At 39.0% G+C, this 23,332-nt stretch overlaps 1 protein-coding gene and 1 pseudogene across 1 annotated transcript; both read right to left on the bottom strand.

The window, feature by feature from the left end:
* Positions 1-1,148: 1,148 nt before the first annotated feature.
* Ddias (DNA damage induced apoptosis suppressor) lies at positions 1,149-22,472 on the bottom strand. Its single transcript, XM_028873469.2, has 6 exons — positions 22,384-22,472; positions 21,208-21,292; positions 13,968-14,096; positions 6,588-6,749; positions 5,089-5,206; positions 1,149-3,979 (listed from the first exon to the last, which is right to left on the bottom strand). The coding sequence occupies exons 3-6, from the start codon at positions 14,078-14,080 to the stop codon at positions 1,658-1,660; spliced, it is 2,715 nt and encodes a 904-aa protein (XP_028729302.2). The 5' UTR covers positions 14,081-14,096; positions 21,208-21,292; positions 22,384-22,472; the 3' UTR covers positions 1,149-1,657.
* LOC114695949 lies at positions 10,356-10,478 on the bottom strand (annotated as a pseudogene).
* Positions 22,473-23,332: the final 860 nt, after the last annotated feature.

The following is a 23,332-nucleotide window of genomic DNA, read 5'->3' as shown; positions in this document are numbered from 1 at the left end:
TTTGTCTACTAATACTCTAAGCTTATCTCCTGTAATAGAATATATTAGATTTGAATTATCTGATTATACATTCTAGGTCCAGCTTCTTAAACAATGGGTTGTAAACTCATTTATGGTCATGCAATTTAATGTTGGGTGTTAAAAAAGAAAAAAACAAAAAACAAAAAACCTTTGGTAACAGTAAAAGGTTTCTGGAAAAAAAAAAAAGTAACGTACAAGGAATCCAAGGATTCTCTGACAGTGTTGGACTGTTTCACTGTGTGACTTCACATTGGTTTTGAACATATTAACATGCACTTTGAGCTATGCATGCTATGACATGCGATGCCAACAAGTGTTGTATGTTATGGACTGAAGTGTTTTCACTACACAAACAATTTTCTGCTCTTACAGAAAGTCTAATTGTGGAAAACAAAGACATAATATTTTTCTATAATCATTCCTAAATATGTAAATCACAAATTAAAGTATATTTAGATTCTAGTGTAGAATGTTTGATTTTAAAAACTGCTGAGACATGAGTTTCTATTTTTTTCTGAAAAATTTATTTATGTGTTTGTTGTGCATCTCTATGATGTATGCACATGCACGTGTGCCTGCCCACATGCCTGTGGTGTGCAGTGGCTAGACAAGGGCTGTAGTTATAGGTGTTGCAGAAAACCTGGCTTGTTATGTGGGTGATAAGATCTGAATTCTGATCCTCATAATTGTGCAGCAAGTGATACTAGCCACTGTCACATTTCTCCAGTGCCTTGAGTTCCATCAAAGATTGTTAAATTAATTTTAGCTTAGAATTAGTATAAAATTTTCAACCATCTCTGAAATGATCCTAAAAATACTTCTGTCATTTTGTACTACCCATTTATGCAAAGCAGCATTCTCACCTTTAACAATTCCAAGATCAGAATATTAATCAAAAATGAAAAACAATCAAAATGTTCTTGGTACTGAAGTACCAAAGGTTCGGTCAGCTTTGAACCTTCCTGTAAAAGAAACACATTTGCACCACTGCACTTTCTGTATAGTATTGACATTGTCTTATCCAACAGACTAAAACGTATTGAGATTAGTGACCTTTTAGCTAGCCTTGTATTACAACCTCAGCCCAGCAGTTACGCTCTTATCTTAGTTAACAATTAATAAAGAGATTTTGGCTTATAAAGAAAGGCTTTATTTTTGGATGTCTATATTTTAACAAATACTTTTAAATACAAAAATCAACAGATTAGTACAGTCAAACGCAAGATAAAGTGCTCAGTTACCTAAATCACAGTATTCTGGAAAAAAGTCATGGAGAAACCTTGAAAGATCCAACAGCACTCAGTTCAGTCCATTCTCTAGTAATGATTTTCTGTTAAGTGTTCAAAACACAAGGATTGCTTTCTGTGTCAATTAAAGAAAACTATTTCCAAACAGATTTGCCTTTATTTAAAATTTCTGGGAATTGGGTTCATATGACTTTATGTGAAAATAATTTTGGTGACCAAGCACTTTTGTTTCAAACACTAAGTGGCAGTATTCTGAAAATGGAAGGCCACATTTGACCTTTGAAAAAACATACAAAAATGGACTTTTCCTGTTTTCAGCCTGATCATTTATAGTTATCTTAGGACACTTCTCTTTTTGCAACCTTTTCTGTAAATATATTCCTTAACTTTTAATTAAGCATGTTGGTTTTATGTGCGACTTTCATCAGTTTCTTTCTTGGTAACTCTTTTTGGTCAGGGGAATGAATAGCAAGGCGTTTCCTTAAACACATGACTTTGAATCCAAGAATATCTGAAAGAAATTCTTTTCTGGTGGTAGGGGGAACCCATTCATCCATATCACTTTCAAGGTACTCAGCAGTAGGGCAGTGGTTGAAAATCGCTGGTTGTGTCAAACTAGATATAACAGGACTTTGGGATTTCTGGCTAGGTGTTTTTACATTCTTCAGGCAGGATGAGGTGGCTTGACGCTTCCCATTTTCAGGAGAAATTTTTGTTTTATTATAGTTAGCCTTAAGATTTGAATATAAGGAAGGCAATATTCCATGTAAGCCATGAATTCTTTGGTGGAAGCCTGCAACTGGAGTTGACTGTGAACATGGAACAAAGTCTTGGCTTTCTTCAAAATCACATTCTGAATCTGACTGAGAACTTGCTCTTGGATACCCTGACATTGATATGCTTTGCAAGGGTAGTTTTTGTGAAGGACGGCTGCAATTTTCATCTATAGGATAATTTTCTGTGCAAGATGCTTCCCACGGCAACAAAACATCCTGTGATATTTTGGTAATTTCTGTTCCAATGTCTTTATTTCTAGCAATACCATCAAAAAGATCAGCAGAAGCATTGTAGCTACCTTCATGATCAGCAGAATAACTTTGTGTTAAGTTATTATTGATAGGCCTGTGAGGTAATTCTTTTGCTATATTTGTATTTCTTGGACTACTGCAAAGAGTCTCTAAAGGATATGTAAGTTTCCGGCATATTGTAAAATGGTCATCTTGGTTCTTTGACCATCTATAATACTGCTTATTTTCTAATTTGTGAAGATAAGAAACATCACTGTATTTCTTAGAACACAAGCTTGTCAATTTTCCTTTTGTTTCTGAGTGTGATTTTTCTCCACATCCATTAAAATATTTGTTACTAATATAAGAAGAGTCACTTGTTGAAGTACTAGGCCTGAGTGAAATTTCATTCCTTTGTTGTAGGATCCCAGTAGTCCTCTTTTGGGTAACTGATGCTGCCATATCTTTTGAAGATGTAAACAGAGCTGACAGGCAAGTATCTGGCAGAAAATATTCTGAGATATCACTTCTATTACTGCCTATAGAGACAGCCTCGGATGTCTTGTTGGGTTCTGATTCTTTTTGAATTTGAGGACTTGGATTAGACTCACAATTGGAAAAGGTCTCTTTACTAGAGTTTTCTTTCCCCATTGCTTGTGATGACCTTGAGCCTAAAGGCAGTGTAGTCAAGGCTCCAGTATTTCTCCTGGGAGTCACAGATAACCTGCTGTGCTCTGTATGGAATTTATCAATGTCATTATCTGTAACCTGTTTTCTAGCCTTAGCGTCTGTTTCAGTTACAGCAATCTCACTTTCAACAACTGCCAGAAACTTGTTCAGGCTTTCAGATAATGGCAGATCATCCCAAAATAAGGAGTCACAGTTCTGGAAAGTACTTGTTCTTTCCTCATGTCTGAGTGATGACAATGCAAATGCAGATCTCTCTTGAAGGATGGTGGTAGTATTTACGTCACGATGCTGATAACATGGGATGTCATACTGGGAATATTCATTTTTAATTTCTGCCTCACTGTAGCATTCTTCATTATCTTCTTCAAAGGGTTCTTGCATTTGTGAAGGGAATAAATTAGAGTCAGACAGCCTAGTTTCATGAGAACTGGGGCAAATTGGACTCAGATGATTAGCTTGTAAACCAAATTCTCCGCCCAAGTTTCCTGTTGTATTATTCTTGTCCATACAAGAAACAAGGCTCCGTGAACTCTGTAGGGGATCATGGCAGTTCTTAGAACCAGTGACTTCAGAAAAGATGTACTGTCTGTTTTGGTTAGGAGTACCACTGGCCATGATTTGTTCTGAAGCTGAAAAGTCATTATTAGCTGTTACTTGTGAGTCAGTAGAAGTCAGTTCAAGTGATGGCTGCCAGAATCTGCAAAGATCATCTCTGCTATAGGACTCCAGAAAACAGGATGTTTTCACAGAGCCATGTATGCTGCTAAGATCACTGTCTGAGTGATCTAAGGTGAGTGAGTTGCTGCTATGCTCCTGAGAGTCACAATGATGTTTCCTGAAATTGGAACTGTGCAAAAGCTGATTGAAGTAGGCGATGACAGTAAAGCCTGTAACATGTGGGTCAGGCAGAACTATCTGGGAAGCTACTAGTGTTCTGACTTCTCCTTTGTGCTTACAGCATGGCTCCAAGAAGTTACTGCTGGCTGAGTCATGTTCACATATATCTCCAAAATTCTATGAAAGAAGTAAATGAATTTAAATGAGAACCAAATGGCTTTCTCTTGGCTCAAGGAGAAAACATAAATTTAAAGGTTAAACGAGATATGATGATAAGTTCTTTAACTCCAACTCCTAAAAGAATAGCACATACCAAAGACTATGAACTTGGGCACAAATTCAAATTCTTGTTTCAGCAGTTACTAGGAATGCTGGGGTTCTGGATACATTATTTAACTCCTCTGTGCCTTATTTTCTCATTTATGAAATAAAGCCCACTGATTAACAATAACAAAATTGTATAATACTTAGTATCCTATAAATGCTGGTACTATTATATTTGTGAAAGAAAGAATAGAAAAAGGAAAACTAAACCATACAATATTTTAACAAAGTAAAGTTCCTTAGCTCTTGGTTTCTGTCTTTGGGTTTTCCCATCTGGTAGTACTATATTCTCTCTATCACATCCCATCTAGAGTGTAATCAAATTTCCATTTGTTCTTTTTAGTTTAGAATAGTTTGTTACTACTCCTTCAAAGTTAGTACATTTTATCTCTTTCTACTATTATGTATATGTATTTAATTTAAGAGCATTCTTCTTAATCTATTCTTTTTGTAGCTCTGTGTAGCCTGGAACTTGCTATGTAAACCAGGCTGGCCTTGAACTCAGAGATCGATCTGGCTCTTCCTCCTGAGCAATGGGATTAAAGGTGTGTACCACCGTATAGGCCTTAATATATTTCTAATGTTTTTAATCAATATTCAGGTATTTGTCTTTGAGGTTATTTCTCTTTTATAGAAGACACAGAATTTTACTATGTAATTTGTACAGAACTTAGAGTAAAAGAAATCTTTCAAAACCAAGTATCTAATACTTTTTGCAATTCATAATAAATTTCCCCCCTTTAAAGCCCTGAAAACATTGAATTGGGCTTCTTTGGCTTTTATAATAGGAGTTGTAACCTATAATATTAAAATAGATCATGTGTAAGCTATTTCTGTAGTTTCAAGTGATCCTACAAGCTCTAATACCTACACAACTTCTAGAAAAACAATTTGGAGAATTACAATCATCTCATTACAATGGGGATCAAGAGGACATTCAAAAGGAAGCTGCTCTCAATTACCGTCACTCCAAACACAAAGCTTTGTCCAACAAAACAATTTTCTACTGCTGTGGTCAATAGGCTCTGCGTTCTGACACTGTCCAGGGGTTCTGGGATTTCACTAGAATCCTCAAGGTACCTTTAGGGGAAAAAAAAATAAAGTGACGAACTTTGAAATTTTACCTTGGCAGTAAAATCAGAAGACACAATTATTTTAAAATATGGCACAAACCTTGTCAGTTACATATAGAGAAAAAAAGTATGATCTTGGTATTTTGTCCCTACTAGATCCCTATAGTATAAAAAGAGAAAAAAAAACATTTAAAGCCCCACAAAAAACCCAGCTTATCCAGTGTGAACAAGATGCCTACAAAGTCTGGGGAAGGAGCTTAGCGGGAGACTAGTATGTGTAAAGTGTACCCTAAGTTCAATCTACAGTACTGAGGGAAAAAAGTATACACTTACTTACTCTCCAGACCCCAAAGCTACACTAGGGAAAAGTGAAAGCAACAGGGCAGGGGTGGTGTTTTTCTTTCCTTGCAATTCTAGATGTGGTCCTTCTAATGTCCCTTTCCTAACTGAAGTTGCTCTAAGGTACAATCACATGAGCATGTTTCTTCTGAAAAATGAGTAAGGAAAGAGGGAAGATGGTTGACAATCAGATCATTCTTTCCTTATATGGATTCTTAAAGTCTCAAAGCTGTGTCTTACTAGGTCAGTGTGGTAGTTTGATTGTAACTGACTCCCATAAGCTCATAGGGAATTGCATTATTAGGACGTGTGGCTTTGTTGGAGGAAGTGTGCCACCATGAGGGCAGGCTTTTGAGGTTTCCTATGCTCAAGCTATACCCAGTGTCAGTTCACTTCCTGCTGTCTGCGGATCAAGATGTATAATTCTCACCTCCTTCTCCAGCACCACGTCTGCCTGCCCATCACCATGTCCTGCTATGATGATAACAGACTGAGCCTCTGAACTGTAAGCCACCCCAGTTAAATGTTTTCCTTTATAAGAGTTGTTGTGGCTGGGTGGTGGTAGCGCACGCCTTTAATCCCAGCACTGGGGAGGCAGAGCCAGGCGATTCTCTGTGAGTTCGAGGTCAGCCTGGGCTACCAAGTGAGTTCCAGGAAAGGCGCAAAGCTACACAGAGAAACCCTGTCTCGGAAAAAACAAAACAAAACAAAACAAAAAAAAAAAAAGAGTTTCTGTGGTCATGGTGTCTCTTTATGGTAATAGAAACCCTAACTAAGATAGTCAAACTCAAGGGATAAATCTGCAAAGTGACTGAAAGAATTGACTAACTTAGATGAGAATTTTTTATTTTAAATAGTAACCCCAAATTAAAACATATGTATTTATGCAAAATGTTCTTTTTCCAGTAGATTACCTTTTAAGGAAACTGATGGCCTGAGATAAAGAGTTTCTTTTTATCAAACGCAAATACCTTTAACATATGTATTTTCAAACCCTACTGGCATGCTAGAAGAGCAGTCAGGTAAAAGAATGCTTTAAAGACTCTTACCTCTTCAAACCAGTGGCAGTGAGTCCAAAAAATGTGTCTAAGCAGCTTCCAAACACAGTAATGATGTACAATTTGCTGGATTCTGCCACTTTTAAGGAAAGTCTGTATCTGTAACTGGCACTTTCAGCTTTGCCAGTAGAGCCACACTTGGGACAAGTAAACCTAGAAAAGTTGGGGAGACAGCACAGAGTTGTCCAAATTTAGGATGATAGTTTGTATAGCAATAGCAAATTTAATTCTTCTTAAACTATTTATAATCAACAACTTTTTTTTTTCTCTTTCCTGAGACAGGATCTTGTGTGACATAACTGGCCCCAACTGTTATGTAGCTAGGGCTGGCCTTGAACTCTTGGGACCCTTGACCTCTACCTCTAGGAAGAGACTATAGTCATGCACTACTATAGCTAGTTTGATGAATTTTATAGATTTTAGTACCACCAAACTGAAAGAAACATATACCAAACTGCTAAGAAACTGATGGGAAACAATGTAACAAAATAATAACCTTGAAATATTTATATACCAAGAATTTACTTGTAAGCCAGGCAGATCTCTGAATTTGAGGCCAGACTGGTCTACAGAGCTAGTTCCAGGACAGCTTGGGCTACACAGAGAGACCCTGTTTTGAAGAATACAATACAATAAAATAAAAGGTCATTAAAATTTGCTTGTATTTTTCTTAATGTCCTGAAATTTAAGTTTTAAAAAGATTTTAAGTGTATGTATCTGTATGTGTATACAGGTATACAGGTGCCCTCTGAGAACAGAGGTATTGGATGCCCTGGGGCTAGAGTCAAGATCTCCCCAACTCCTAAAAATTACTTTAATTCACCAGGATATGTTAAGAATATTAGATTATAAAAACCAGCCATCAAAGGCATACAACTTAACTTGTCAAGATAATAGGATAATATGCAACTGTAACCAAAAGGAAGTTAAAAATGCACATCAAGTTGGCTTGATCTGTTTGGGAGGCATCTAGGCAGTGGTACCAGGTCCTGGGCTCGCTGCATGAGATAGCTGTTTGAAACCTGGGACTTATACAGGGACGCTTGGCTCAGTCTGGGAGGAGGGGACTGGACCTGCCTGGACTGAGTCTATCAGGTCGATCTCAGTCCTCGGGGGTGGCCTTGATCTGGAGGTGGTGGGAATGGGGGGTGGGCTTGGGGAAGGGGAGGGGGGCAGGAACGGGGAGAACAAGGGAATCTGTGGCTGTTATGTAGAACTGAATAGTATTGTAAAATAAAAGAAAAAAAGAAAAAAATGCACATCAAGTATAAATCTCTTGTTATATACTGCTTGGTTATGGAAGAGTTACCAGATGCCTAAAATCCTGAGGACTGGGTCTGTAAAATCCAATGCACAGGAAAGACAAAACAAAATCAAGTGATAACTATGGCACAAATCTTATCAAACTAATGTGTTAGTCTGCTTCTTATTGCTGTGCTTATATTGTATTTTCCTCAGGAATTCTTGCCATGTCTTGCTGGGCAAATTCTTCACCATTGAGCTATAGGCCCAGGTGGTATTTTTCCTGCTCTAGTCTGCAATATCTTAGAATTGTGAGCTTCAGTTTTCATGAAACATGGTAATGGGAGAAACTAGGGTCTTATTTTTCCATGTTGCAATAATTTGGCTTAGACAGTGGGGAGCAGAAACAGAAACATCCAGGTTAACAGTGGCTTCATATATTTGATCGCTGCCAGGGAGCTAATTGGTGCAGTCTATACTCCTTAGCTCTTGAAATGATTCAACACTATCATAGATTTGTGCTAATTATTACTTCTTTTTGCAACACTGAAGATGAATCTGTACGAATCCATTCATATAATCTCATTCAATCTGCTAATCTGTGCTATAAGATGGCCATAGAATAAGGAAAACTGACTTACTATAATATAAACCTATTTTTATTAGTCCCAAAGTATAGTAGAGTGAATTGTTTCAAATATACATAATAAATTTTTTAGAGTTTTAAAGTAATAATGCATTTATGTATGGTGCAAAATTACTAGCAAATCTTAAAATAATATGCATCAATATTTTGTATTTATGGAAGTTTCTAACACATATCAATTCATTCTGTGTTTACCCTTTTTAAAAATAGGAAAATTGGTTTGAATTTTTGCCTAAGGTGGCAGTGAATTTTGATTCAAATCTGAAACTGTCATTTCCTATCCTGAAGTTCTTAATTTTTTATCATAACTAAAAAATATGATTGATTACAATTATAATGGTAATGATAGCTTGACAAAGCCCAGGCCTATTTGTTTTACTGTATGTATATAATATATTATATATATATATGTATACTTTTATAAAACATAAATATATTGAAAATATTTACTTCACCTCTTAAAAACTTTAACAGCATACCAATCACCTGAGGATCCTGCTAAAATTAAAATTCTGATTCTGTAAGCCTAGGACAAGACTCATAGGATAATTCTGTATTTCTAATAAGCTCCCATGTGAAGCTGATGGAAAAGCAAGGGTACAGACAATATATTCAAAAGAGAGACCTCTGATTTAAATTCTAGATCCATTCTCAGACAAGCGGAGCTGCCTAGAAGACTCTCAGAGCAACTGGAAAGGATGCTCTCCAAACTGTTGAGCTGCCTACAGGTTGTGTAATGTGCCCCAGGTCTCCAGCTATCATGTGAAGTCATCCATGCTGGGCTGGGCCTTGGCGATGCAGCTGTCTCTGAGTCATTTCTGCTCCTGTACCCATATTCCTGTAAGTAACCCCAGGAAAACCCACTGGTTCACCAGGCTGGACTTCGGTCTGTTGTCAGTTCCCTATCTGGGGTGAGTAGACATTTGTTCAGGTCTCCCCAGAAACAGTGCCTCACAAGCAGCTGATTCTCATTTCTAGTCAGGGAAAGGAATTTATGAGTGTTGAGACAGATCCTTAGACTAAAGGGAACTATAGATTGTTCTATTAAGTTACTCAGAAGACAATTTGCATGTTTGAGTTGGGTATATTTAGCACATATAGCAGAGATAGCCTATGAGGATAAATCTCTTATTTATAATTTTTGGCATAATATACACCACATACATGTCATGCTGAGTGTTCATGTACACACTTGGTAGTTAAGTACTTATATAAAAAACTTAAGTAACTTCTATATTAATGCCTTATCTTTGTATCATGGAACTCTTCCAACTGAAATCTAACTTGAATTCCTAAGAAAAGAATGAGAATGCTGAAACTAAGGTGAGGTCTTCAGAGACCTACCTACTACTACACTTAGAGATATTTATGATTACTACTCCAATCTCTCCCCAAAAGTGCTTCCATGATATAATGAGACTCTGAATATTGTAATTTATGTGTCTGTATGTGTGCAGGCGTCTGTGAAGGCTAGAGGTTGATGCTGGGTGTCTTCCTCTACTTCTCTCCAATTTACATCCTCAGGAGTGCAGGGCTTGTCACTTGTTCAGAGGACCACACTGGAGATAGAACAACCCCACAGGCATCACGATCAGCCTTTTCTCAACTACTATGCCTTCCAATTCATCTGCATTAAATTTGGTGTAGCCCCATTCGAGATCTTCTGATGGCCAGGGAACTTGCACTTGGCTCCATGAAGGGCCTCAATCACATGCTCCTTATTCTTCAGCTTGGTGTGGATATACATGATGACCTGGGCAGTGTGAACCCTAGTCAGTGTGCCCCAGGGCTTCCCAAAGGCACTCCACATACCTTTCTGGAGGTCAGACTGGGAAAAGCACTGATATAAGAGACATGACTGTCCACCATAAAATTGCCTTCAAGGTTCCTTAGGAAAACCCATATAAGCAACAGGCTGCATATACTCCAAGGTCACTGCTGTTCGCAGCCATTGCATATTAGATCCCTAGGAGGAACGCCTTATTTGGTTTGAGATAACAGTCTTTTGTTGAATCTGGAACTTACTAATCAGCAATACTACCTACCAGCAAGCTCCAGGCATCATCCTGCCTCTGCTTCCCTGGCACTGGCATTAGAGACAAACACCAACGTTTTAAAAACCATGGTGTGGGGTTCTGAACTCAGGTCCTCATGCTTGCACAGCGAACAAGTCACCAAGTCATCTCATTAGCCCTCAGGCTAGTCTTCAAATATCTCTACTGTTTAACTAGGGAGGTTAAAAAAGAAGTTATCTCCATAGGACACAAAAAACCTACTGTGGCTGCCATTGCTGAGGATCTGGGGTAAAAACAGGATCTGCAAAGGCTACGGTGGGGGTACTCATCACAAACTTGGCTAAGGTAGTGGGGCAATGGAAAAGAAGAATTTCTGTTTTCTACGTTGGCTGATTTCTAGTAAGAAAAAAGGAAAGTAGAAGTGAAGATAGGAAAGGTTAAGATCAGAATTGAGTTTTGTGGTATTAATGTAATATGACTACGCACATTGTTACTTTCTAGTGGATTAAATTTCCACAGGTAAGGACCATGTGCTTTGGGGTTTTATACATCTAAATGATCCAGCTGGAGCTCTTTTCCTGTGGGATTTTAAGTGGAATTTGAATATAAACTGCACTGTTAGTTCAGAAGTAATATGGCAAGTATGAATGTAGACCCTAGTCATATTGTTTAGCCTTGAATGTTTATTTCTGCCCCTAACTAGCTGGGTGTGTGATTTGGGGTAAGTTACTTCACTTCACTTTTCTAAGCTTCAGCTGTCTTCAAATTTGGTATCAACAATAACACCTACTTCATAAAAATCTCTTGTATTAAAGGAAAATAATATCTGCAAATCTTCTAGCATCATTCCTAGCACACAGTAAATATTTATATGTGGTATATATTGGTAACACTAGTCTAAAGAGCTAACAGTGGTATTATTGTTCAACCCAAATTTTTGTGAAAGATTATCTTCAAGATAAACGCTTGGTCTGTTGGGTATGGTAATGTAAGCCTGTGATCTTAGTACTTGGGAAGCAGAGGCAAGAGGATCACAAGTTCAAGGCCAGCTGGGATATATAGTGATACCCAATCTCACTTGGAAAAGACCACAAAGTTTTAAAAATACTTTGTATCTATATAGCTGATTATAAAAATTCTAATGTTTTTCTCCAGTTTTAGCCCCAAACTAGTTAAGTGACTTGTGCAAGACCACACAGCTATAACTGAGAGTTGGGGAATGATATCGTAGCTAATGTTTATAATCTCCCTATTTGAGATGCTTAGACAGAAGGGCTGCTACAAGTTTGAGGTTAGATTGTGATATACAGTGAGTTCCAGGTCAACTTGGGTCATAGAGTAAGACCTTGTCTTAATCCCCTGCCATCCAAAAAAGTGGCAGTGGTAAGATTAAACTCAGGCATTCTGGTTCCATAGAATAATGCTGTCAACCATCATGGTATACTGCAATAGGAAAAGTATACATGTAAGAGATTTTCAGTAAAAATGGGTGGCATTTTAGAAATCCTCATATATATCACGTATTACATTTCTGTGCAATATCTAGATTTCTGTGCATTATCTCTATAATTATTCCACATTGCAGGTATCATTATTCTACTTTACAAATAAGCATTTTTAGGCTCACAGAATCTCCATTTCTTGCCCTGTAACATACTCTGAGTAGCTGCTACCACCCATCTGCAATTCTATGAACTCTAGATATTACATAGTGTTTTAAAGAAAGGTTCCTGATTCCTCCTCAAACTCCATTCAATTCTAAATTGGTCAGTGACTAGTGAAAATTTTTAGCTCACTAATTCTATTTACATATTATTAGGTGTTACTAACATCTTTATCTTAAATTTAGACACAAAGTTGCAGAAGAACTCCAAAGCCAACTTTTCACTTCTAGTCTACAGAGATAGGTGGTATACCCTGGGCTCTCAACTACACTTAGCTACAATGATTTTATCATGATATTCAGATGTAGCCAAACAACATTGTTGATGTACAATAGATTACTAGAATTTGAGAATATCTGACTTCAGAGTACTTGCGAAAGTTTCTGAGCACTGACATGACTTAAAACGTTGTAGACTTTGCCGGGCAGTGGTGGCTCACGCCTTTAATCCCAGCACTCGGGAGGCAGAGCCAGGTAGATCTCTGTGAGTTCGAGGCCAGCCTGGGCTACCAAGTGAGTCCCAGGAAAGGCGCAAAGCTACACAGAGAAACCCTGTCTCAAAAAAACCAAAAAAACAAAAAACAAAAAAACGTTGTAGACTTTGAAACCAGGGGTAAGCCGGGCGGTGGTGGCGCACGCCTTTAATCCCAGCACTCAGGAGGCAGAGCCAGGTGGATCTCTGTGAGTTCAAGGCCAGCCTGGTCTATAGAGCGAGCTCTAGGACAGGCACCAAAACTACATGGAGAAACCCTGTCTCAAAAAACCAAAAAAAAAAAAAAGAAAGAAAAAAGAAAAAGAAACCAGGGTTAGCACAACAGACCATCTTGGGTTGCAGAGACCCATTCACTAACAAACAAACATCCATCCATTTTGGAGCATTTGTTTTTCAGATTTAGATTAGGAATACTCAACCAACAAAGTTTATGCAAATATTCTTAAATCTCCAAAGTTCTGAAATCTGAAATGCATCTGGTTCCAATCATTTTATAAGTAATAGTAAGGATGGTGTCAGCTACTAAATTTACTTATATATATTAAAAAAATAAACTGGGTGGTGGTGGCGCACACCTTTAATCCCAGCACTTGGGAGGCAGAGGCAAGCAGATCTCAATGAGTTAGAGGCCAGCCTGGTCTACAAATGAGTTCCAGGACAGCCAGGAGTGTTATAGAGTGTCTCAACAACCCCCCCCCCCCGGGAAAAAAATAAATCTGAGGTGAGGACCATGAAAAAAACAAACATTCTTAAAACTTCCCCTAGAAACTGAATTAGCACTCAATTCTATTCTAAGATTAACAGAAGAACCAACCCTGAGAATTCCTGAGAAAATCTGATGTTCTGGTATGGTGAATTTAGTGTGCATCTTCCCCCAAGTCATAGAAAGTGTCTACTTGTATTTCCCCTCATGTGGGAGGCCAGCTCCCACTTTTTCCATGGTTCCTGTGAGGAGGAGAGAGGGATAACAAAATATTAGATAGAAAGATAGCGAACAGGAGAAAGACAGAAACACAGGATAGCTTTGGGAGGACCTGGGTCAATACCCAATGGCCCTTTCTGCCTCTTCAAAAGGGTTTGTTATAACAATGCTAAAGGGCAGGGCAAAAGACCTCCCAGCCTGCTAGATTAAAGCATACCCCACAGCCAAGTGTAGATCCTTCCAAATACCTAGTAACCACGCCCATGGTCAAATCATCCCCTAAAGCAGCTCTTCTGGGTAAAGCAAGCTCAGATTCTTGGACCCTGAGTAAGATCTCACTAGGAAACCTCTGTGGGTCTCTGCACCCTCACATATGGTCTTTAATTTTACCTTTTGGAGTCAAGGACTATACGAGAGAAGCACCTTTGACATGATGGATATATAAAACTTGAATTTTGGAGAGCAAGCACTGAGGCAAGAAGGAATTTCCGTCTTCTGTTCATGTGTCTATATTTTGTCCTATAAAAGAAAACAAGCATGGGACTCAATGCAAATGTTAAATCGCATGTGCATTATTTTTCTTATGAAAACCAATCAGTCAATATTATCTTTTGTTTCATTATCAAAATGAAGGCAGTGTCAATATACTGGCTTTTTTTTTTTTTTTTTTAAAGTACTGGGAGATTAAATCTAGGGCCACATACATGGTATTCAAGCACCCTATTACTGAGCTACATCCTAAGCTCTATAATGAGGTACTAAAAAACTGAACTACTACTTCTGAATAGTATATTCTAGTAATTCAGAAGAGACATCATTTAGCTTGTTCACATTTTTTTTTAAATAAATTTATTCATTTATTTATTTTATGTCCTGGCTGCAGTTTCTGCTCCCTCCTCTCCTCCAGTCCCTCTTCCCACTCCCCTCCGTTCCCACTTCTGCTCAGTTCTGTTTAGGAAAGGTCAGGTCTCCCATGAGTATCAAGAAAGCATGGCATATACAGTTACAGTAAGACTAAACACCTCCCCATGTATTAAGGCTGAGGAAGGTAACCCAGTATGAGGAGTAGGGTCCACATTTTTTACAAAAGATATTATTAGTTGTGTTTACAATTTTAATGGGAAGGATATTCCATAAACCAACTTCTTTCTTCCTCTTCAATGTGCTTTTGAGGGTTCTCCCCATTGTGTACAGGCTGGTCTTGAACTCATGGGTTAAAGTGATCCTGAGTAGCTCCAATTACTTGGACAGAAGCTGAAAACTGCTTTAGTAGATCTCATTGAGTAGTTTTACAGTTTGTGGATAGAAAAGGGACTTACATCTAGCAAATAAAAATATTATAAGGTCTAGGAGGTCAGGTTTTTTTTTTTTTAACATTCCTTGTTTATATAAGCATATCAAATAAAAGAGCAATGTTCTCTACTTTTCTAACTTCAATTTAAGTTCTTTAAATTGTACATGGGCTTACCAATTTTCTCATGGATTAGCTTATACTAATAAGCTAATAAAATAAATGTTTTCAAATAAAGGACTCTGTGTTTCAGAGAGTTATATCAATTTGTAAAAATGTATGACCTGTTTTGGAAACTGGTATCAGCAAATTCTGGCAGTGGAATTCAGTTAGGCATACCTTTTCAAGTATCATCACCATGACATTTCCATGAAAATAAGATTTTCCCATGGAAGTCTCATTAGATATATAAACTACACTTAAGGGTAGACCCCATGCCCAGCAGTAGATGGACAACACAAAATAAAATCAATGATATTTTGGCACCATATTTCTTTGTTTGGGCATTTTTTTTCTTATTGATCTTTTGCTTATACATATTGGTTTCTGAATTATTATGGATTTTGTTTTTGTGTATCTGTGTGTGTTTTTTTTAATTCTTTTTATTTGCTTGTTTCTTTTTTTCCTTTACCAGTCTTTCCCTTTTATTGGAAATAGATTTTTTTCCTTCATATAATACATCCTGATTACGGTTTCCTCTTTTTCTATACCTCCCAGTTCCTCTCTACCTCCCCTCCCATTCCAATCCATTCCCTTTGTCTCTTATTAGAAAACAAACAGGCTTCTATAGGATAATAAAATATAATAAAACAAAAATTAACGTATTAGAATTGAACAAATCAAACAAAAAGAAGGAAAAGAGCCCAAGAGAAGGTACAAGATTATTGTGGGCCCATTTTCAGGAGGTTCAACATAGAATTCTATAGTCTATGTGGATATTCAAAATGGTTTTTTTTTTTTTTTTTTTGGTTTTTTGAGACAGGGTTTCTCTGTGTAGCTTTACGCCTTTCCTGGATCTCACTCTGTAGACCAGGCTGGCCTTGAACTCACAAAGATCCACCTGCCTCTGCCTCCCGAGTGCTGGGATTAAAGGCGTGCGCCACCACCGCCCGGCCTCAAAATGATTCTTTATGCATGGTGGTACCATCACTTGACAAGTAGGCTTGTGCTGTTTAAGAAAAGCAGCTGAATGGGAATCTGGGAGCCAAATAGTAAGCAGTGTTCCTCCATGGTCTCCGTTTCAGTTCCTGCTTCTAGGTTCCTGCCTTGGCCTCCCTCTGTGATAGACTATAAACTGTAAGCCAAATTAACTGTTTCCTCCACCATCAAAAATATTCTTTATGAATTTTAATACATAGGAAGTTTAGATGGATTGATTTTTAATTTAACTAAGTCACTGTGCTGTATTATATATTTTTTCCCCCAAGTACTAGGATTGAACCCTGACCTCACATGCACTTGGCAAGCACTTTACTACCAGGCTACACTTTCAGTATCTTTTTGTGAGAGGGCCCTGTAAGTTTCCCAAGGCTGGAATTTGTGATTCTCCTGACTCAGCCTCCGAGCAGGTAGGATTACAGATCTGTGCCACCAGGACTGTCTAGATAATACAACTTACCAATACAAGAAAAACAATATAAACATGACATTTTAGAATTAATTTATAAATTATGCAAGGATGAATTGCTCACATTTTAAGAAGGTTGACTGTTGCCTTTTATTTAAGGGTTTATTGCCCTCTAGTGGATCTAATATGTATGTAAAAACAAAAAAACAATTGTAATTTACAGGTAAATTAAGAATGAAAATGAAAAAGTCCATTTTTTTCATTATTTTCACTATTGGTGCTTTACCTGTCAAGTCAGAATTATAAGAAGAATTTAAGAATTAAAATAAAAGGTAAATTAAGAATTAAAATGAAAGAGTTCATTTTTTTTTCATTATTTTTACTATTGGTGCTTCACCTGGCAAGCCCAAATGGTAAAAAGATACTTCATTCATTGGACGAAGGACAATGCTAGAGGAAGCTCCTTTTAAGCACCCAAGAGTTTGTTTTTTCGTTTGTTTTCATAACCTGTATCCTTCATTATAAATATCTTCTATCTTATATCTCTACTACTTGATATGGATTATGGTGAATGCATGTTTGATAAGGTACCAGGATTGAATAAGTACTAAAATTAGGAAAACATTATAGACCCGAGAACAACTTCATATCTGGCTTCCCTCTAATTTTTTCTTCTTTCTATTTTGTTGGGAAGGATGATGATACAGTATTACATTTCTTTCAGCTCCATCAGTCAGCAAAACATGTTCCAACTTAATAAGCTCAGTATATTTACTTACTATAATATACTGTACACTTGCTAAATGCCAATATGTAAGTTAAAGACAGACAGACACAGTCTTTTCCTAGTTATCAGATTTATGTTCTAGTATAAGAGATGACAGAAAATGATGGAAAACAAACAAACAAACAAACAAAAACCTCCGTACTGGTGACAAGTGATGTAAGTATGTACACAATACCATGAGAAAACATAGAGACTGATCAGGTTTTTGCTTGGAGGTAAGGTGGGGTAAGAGAAGAGACAGGATTAGGGTAATATAATTTTGTTTAGAAAAAAGTATTTTCTGTCAGTGATGGCATTAAAAAATCATTACAATTTTTACACATCTAAAATATTTTCTCAGTGTATAGTTTTGGAATATTTATTTTATTTTTATTTATATGTATGTGTTTGTCTCTATGTGTATATGCATCTGTGTGCACGTGCCCATGGATCTCCTGGAGGTGATTACAGTTGATTGTGAGCCGCTGGATATGGGTGATGAAAATTGAGCCCAGATTCTCTACAAGAGCAGCAAGATCTCTTAACAGCTAAGCCATTTCTCCCCTAAATGTATAGCTTTTATAATAAGAAAAACACAACAAAAATGCTAGGTAGGAAACTTAGCAATAACACAAGGAAACATCAGCTCTTCCTAATCGCGCACATATGAAAGCAGAAATAAGATTGGGAAGGAGTCAGGGGGAAAGTCTAAGTGTTATGTACACTGAGGAGAACTAATTGTTCCTTTGTCTTCCAGAGATTGTCTAGGTCAGTGTCCATGAAGGCAGGCACAGGCTTTGTCTTAAAGCTATATGGGGGAACCACACCATAGCAAAGATACTTCCTAATTTATTATGAAAAAGAATTGTAACAAGGAAGCTGGGTGTTGTGGTGCACACCTTTAAGTCCAGCACTCAAGGCAGAGGCAGGTACATCTTTGTGAGTTCAAGACCAGCCTGGTCTACAGAGTTAGTTCCAAGACAGCCATGGCTATACAGAACTGTCTTGGAACACTCCCTCCCCCGACAAAAAAAAAAAAAAAAAAAAAAAAACCCCAAAAAAAGAAAGAAAGGAAAAAAAAGGTATAACTTTATGTTAAGATAAAGTGTAAAAAGAAAGGTACTTAATGAAGGACCATAGAGTGAATTAATATGTAGAGCATCCTCTTCACTCTAGAGATAGTTCTGTCAATGACAATGAGGTAAGACAGAAAGGGAAAACTGAAGGGACATGAGAAGGGAAAGAAGTACCTCTAGTTTGTCTTTCTTACTGAGTCCAGAAACTTCAATGCAATTGATAAGCCAAAGTTGCATATGTAAATATATGATCTGAAGACTTCAAATATGAATGTTAAAAACAGAAAATAAACTTACTTCTAGGTAGGATTTTTTGAGTTTTAACACAATCACACTCTTCTTTCATCCTTAAACCTAAGCAGTTCACCTCAGAAGTTCTCTTCTGAGGCATAGTCAAGGATCAGGTTTAGCTGGAGGTCCCTAAGGAGGAAGCGAACTCCTCTGGCTGCTGGTTGATATGCTGAGAGGTTTCCCTGCTGCTGCTAACAGCACTGGATATAAATTCATTGATTATAACAAGTGTATTCCACTTTCATGATAGCAAAATTACTCTCAGACTTTACTGGGACAGCATGCAGAAGACCTGCACAGGCTCTAAACAGATAAAAATCCCAGCATGGAAAAGGAGAATGGAACGGAAATTCTTACCCCTAGTCAAGAAGCTATTTTCAACTGATAGTCGCTGGGAGGAGGAAGTCATTTTTCTTCAGTGGAGTGCCACTGAATATATAAAGCACACTCCATGGCAAGGCCAACACAAGTTGGACTCTTTTTCTTAAGGGAGAGAAAGAAGATAAAGTAAGGTAGGCAGAGAATTGGGGAAGGTGCTGGGAGAGTGGAAAGAATATGATCAAAATAAATTATATAAAATTATCAAGAAATAAATATAATGGATCCTATCTTAAGGTTTTTAATTCAGTTGGTTGGGTTCATAATTTCTTTTGAATGCATTCTTCTGTGCAAAGTCTTCACATTATTATGTGATCTAACCAGAGAATTTAAATGACTAATGAGAAGTCAGGCTGCAGTACAGGCGAGATGGCTCAGTGGTTAAGAGCACTGGCTAATCTTCCAGAGGACCTGGGTTTGATTCCTAGCACCTGCACGACAGCTCACAACTGTCTGTTAATATCTACAGTTAACAGACAGCCTCAGGAGATTCGCTGCCCCTTTCTGGTTGCCACAGGAACCAGGAGTGTATGCACTGCACAGGCCTTCATGAAGGTGAAACACTTATATGTAGAGAATAAAAATAATAATGAAAAATAAATTTTAAAAAGTTAGGATGCAGGTGGAACCATATCTGGATATCATTTCTTCTGACAAGTAGGCCACCAGTCTTTCCAGTCCTTCGGATTGTCTGCCCAGCATCATACTTAATAAGCTACGTTTCTCAAGACTGTTGAAAGCATGCAGTCACCCTGGAGGAAGTCAATCCTCCACTCTAATGATATAAGGGGAGGGGTAAACTAGTTCCCTTTTTTCACTCCTTCCACTTTTCATGTTGACTCAGGGCATTGCTCAGCGGTAGAGCAAACCTAAACACAAAAATACAAACAGCACACACACCACTACCATCACCCCAAACCTAGAAGAAAACCTTTTATGCCTTGTGAGATAATCGTAGACTTCTGATTTCCTGTTTTACAGCCCAGAGGCCTCACTAGAGAAGGGGAAATTACTGTGAATAGTTTTCTTAACACCTATGATCTCCTTCAAAAACACATACAATATCTAACTTTCTAACTTTTCAAAAGGCGGTCAGAAGGATTTCCTAAAGGATATTGAAAATTAAATGTACAAAAGGCAGAAACAAAATTTACAGCAGAAGGTAAAATACTCTTGAAAATTACATGGAAAGCCTCACAGGGTGTTCAACACAGCTTTTCTATTTTTGGTATCATTTCTGGGATATTTGTAACAGAGATGGAGAAGCTCAGAGCATTTGAGGTAGAGAATAAATAGGACTTTTGTGTTCCAGATCAGGAAGTTATTTGTGGATCAGGCAGACAACCTGCTTTATTCATCAATGTGTATCAACAATACAATACAAAGACTTCCATAATGTAACTTTTTACACATGAGCCAACTATATTTGGAAGTCTCACAAATTCAAAGTTTAATAAGTAACAAAAAATTGAATCCTTTTAAACCTTTTTTTTTGCCACAAAATCTTCTCAATTTTGGTACATAGTAATACTTCTAACTAGCCATATGGCCAGATACCTGAGACTCTTCCTTCCCTCATCCAATCCCACCCTTCATATGCCACATCACAGCCACCATTTTATATTTTACTCCTTTTTTTTTGTTTGTTTTTGAGACAGGGTCTATCTATGTAGTTCAGGCTGGCCTCGAACTCACAAAGATCTGCCTGTCACTGTCTCCTGCCCAGCTTATTTTTTCTTTTTAATAGTTATTCTTTTAGAATTTTCATACAATATATTTTGATCATGTTCTTTCCCTTCTCCCACCTTCCTACCCACCCACCTTCAAGTTCTTTCTCAAAAATAAAAAGTAAAGCTGAGTGTGTTGGTATCCACCTTTAATCCCACCCGGAGGCAGAGGCAGAGTGATTTCTGTGAGTTTGAGGCTAGCCTGGTCCACACAGTAAGCTACAGTCTAGCCAAGGATACATAATGAGACCCTGTCTCAAAAAAAGACCCAAATCCATTATGGCCAGATACCTAGGACTCCTCCCTCTCTTGTCCCCTTCCCCCGGAAGCCACATCATAGTCACCAGCTTAATATCAATTCTTTAGACCTTCCAGAGCCATGCTTATCTACCCCCTTTTTAAAGACAGGATTTTTTTTTTTTTTTTTCTGTAGCCCAGGCTGGCTTCAAACTGGAGTGCCAGATTATAGATGTACTTCACCACGGCCAATTTTGCTATTCTGTTTGTTAATTTTATCCAAAAAAAGGTACTTACCCTTAGGATAGCAATCTGTCTTGTTAATTGAAGTCATCCAATACCTGGTCATTCTTGGCATAGTGGGAGGCCCTTAAAAATTTATCTGAAGAATGAATAAAAGATTAGGGAGTGCTCTGTGATCCAGTTTTGCAAGGTCAGGAAATAGCTTTTAAGAAGGCTTTGGAAGCCAGCCTTGGAGGCACATACCTATAAATCCAGCATTTGGAAGACAGAGGCTGGATGATTAGGAGTTCAAGGCCAGCCTTTGGTATGAAATCCTGTTACCCCCAACTCAAATAAAATAAAATAAAAATAAAAAAGTTTTGCAAACTAAGAAATAACAAGAGTCAGAACAAGCCTGGGGTGTGGATGGAAATAAAAAGTTGGGGGGGGGTTGATGCCTTTGAGGAACACAAAAGAAACCCTGGGGTTGGGGATAATTCAGTGACATATGGCATGAACGGAGTGTGATATTCTGGGATTGATCTCCCACACTGAGAGGTGTGTGTGTCGGTGTGGCAAGGTCTAGAGCTGAAGTTAGAGAGGCAAGGCCAAAGGGCTTCTAACCTAAGTTAAGGAATTTGGACTTAAAACATCGGGGAAAACAGGAGAAAAGAGTTTAAATGGAGAGTACGTTGGTCGAAATTTTCACCTATTTGCCTGTGGGGAATGGACAAGCAGGGGAAATACGACTGTCACACCTATGCAACACTCACAGGTTAGATTATGGTCGTGGCAGTGTTCAGTGGAGAGTAGGGCAGGATTTCAGAAGTGGATGCGAGAGATCAAGGAGTCTAGAAATCTTTCAATTTCTGGACTGCGAGTATTATTCAGTTAAATATTTTCTCTAGGCAATCAAAGCAATTCGAATGAGAAAAACAAAAACAACAACAACAACAAAAAAAACCTTTCCCAGCACCAAGCACTACTCTGTATAGTAGCCAGCTGACAGAGTTTTACATCTCCAGAAGAAAGTCGAGCCTTCCACTCTCTGGGCTTCTGGGGCTCTGAAGCAATGGTAAATGTTGACAAACACTCTCCAAGGAACATGAAAATGACTTGCCCCTCTAACCTCGTATCCGCTCTTTACGGCGATGGGCCCTGAAATAAAACCATGTGGAGCGCAGGGCCACAGCGCCTCGTTAGTAGTCTGTCCATCTAGAGCCCCTCAAGAACCTTTCTTCAGCGTCTCACCTGAGGCAAAGGATCGGGACAAGCCCGGGCAACCACGGAAGGACGCCGGCAGCCCAGACTCAGCGGCTCAGCGAACGCCAGCAATCGAATCTCCCGCCTTCCCTTCCGCCGGAAGTACCGCCTTGACGGGGCTTCTCGAGAGCCAATCAGAAAAGGCTCCGCAGGGCGTGTCACTTATCCCGGCCAGCGACCCTCCTTGTCGGGCTGAGGGTAGAGACGGGTTGGGAGGGACGTTCTTCCCCGACCGGTGGAGCTGTGGTTCCTCCGGCGAAGTGCCGGGGGAAGCCGGGCGGGCACGAGGCGTGGGAAGGGGTGGCCGCTCGCGTCAGGCGGACGCCGAGGGCGTGGGAGCGGGTGAAGGTTGGCGCCGCGGGCTGGACGGGAGGGGGCGCTGGTGGAGAGGGAGCCGCCATCGCGGCCAGCCTGGCGGGGCCCGATGGGTTCCTCGGGCTGAGAGGAGGCTCAGTCTGCACCGACGACGCAGCGGGCTCAGAAGGGATGGGTTGGGCGGGGGATGCGGAGGATGGGGTGGCCCGAGAACCGAGGACCCTGGGGGCACTATGGAGGCGAAGAGCCGGACCAGGTTGCAGGAGGGCGGAGAGATCTGCAAACCTTCTTCCCTTTCCTGCTCCCCGAGAGACCCAGTGTCAGGTCCTTTTACTTGTGTCCTCATCTAAGTAGAAATGACAGACATACACGGTCTGCAGGGTTGCTGTTCTGGTGGAGTGAGAGGTCACGTGTGTGTTGTCATGCCTGGTGGAGAGTGTCGATACATTCAGTCTCTCTCCTCTCCCCTCCCTTCCCCTCCCCCACCCCCCGCTCCCCTCCCCTCCCCCCTCCCCTCTCTTTCGCCATTATGTAGGATTTGCCGAGAGCGGGGTTGTTGCAGTGGGGCTGAGGTTGCGGGGATACTGTGATGGTGACGATAAAGGCAGGAATATGGCGTGAC

This window comes from Peromyscus leucopus, chromosome 1, assembly GCF_004664715.2.
Source record: "Peromyscus leucopus breed LL Stock chromosome 1, UCI_PerLeu_2.1, whole genome shotgun sequence".
NCBI lineage: Eukaryota > Metazoa > Chordata > Mammalia > Rodentia > Cricetidae > Peromyscus > Peromyscus leucopus.
Note: the sequence above shows the minus strand (reverse complement) of the source record. Positions and strands in the feature narration are given on the sequence as shown.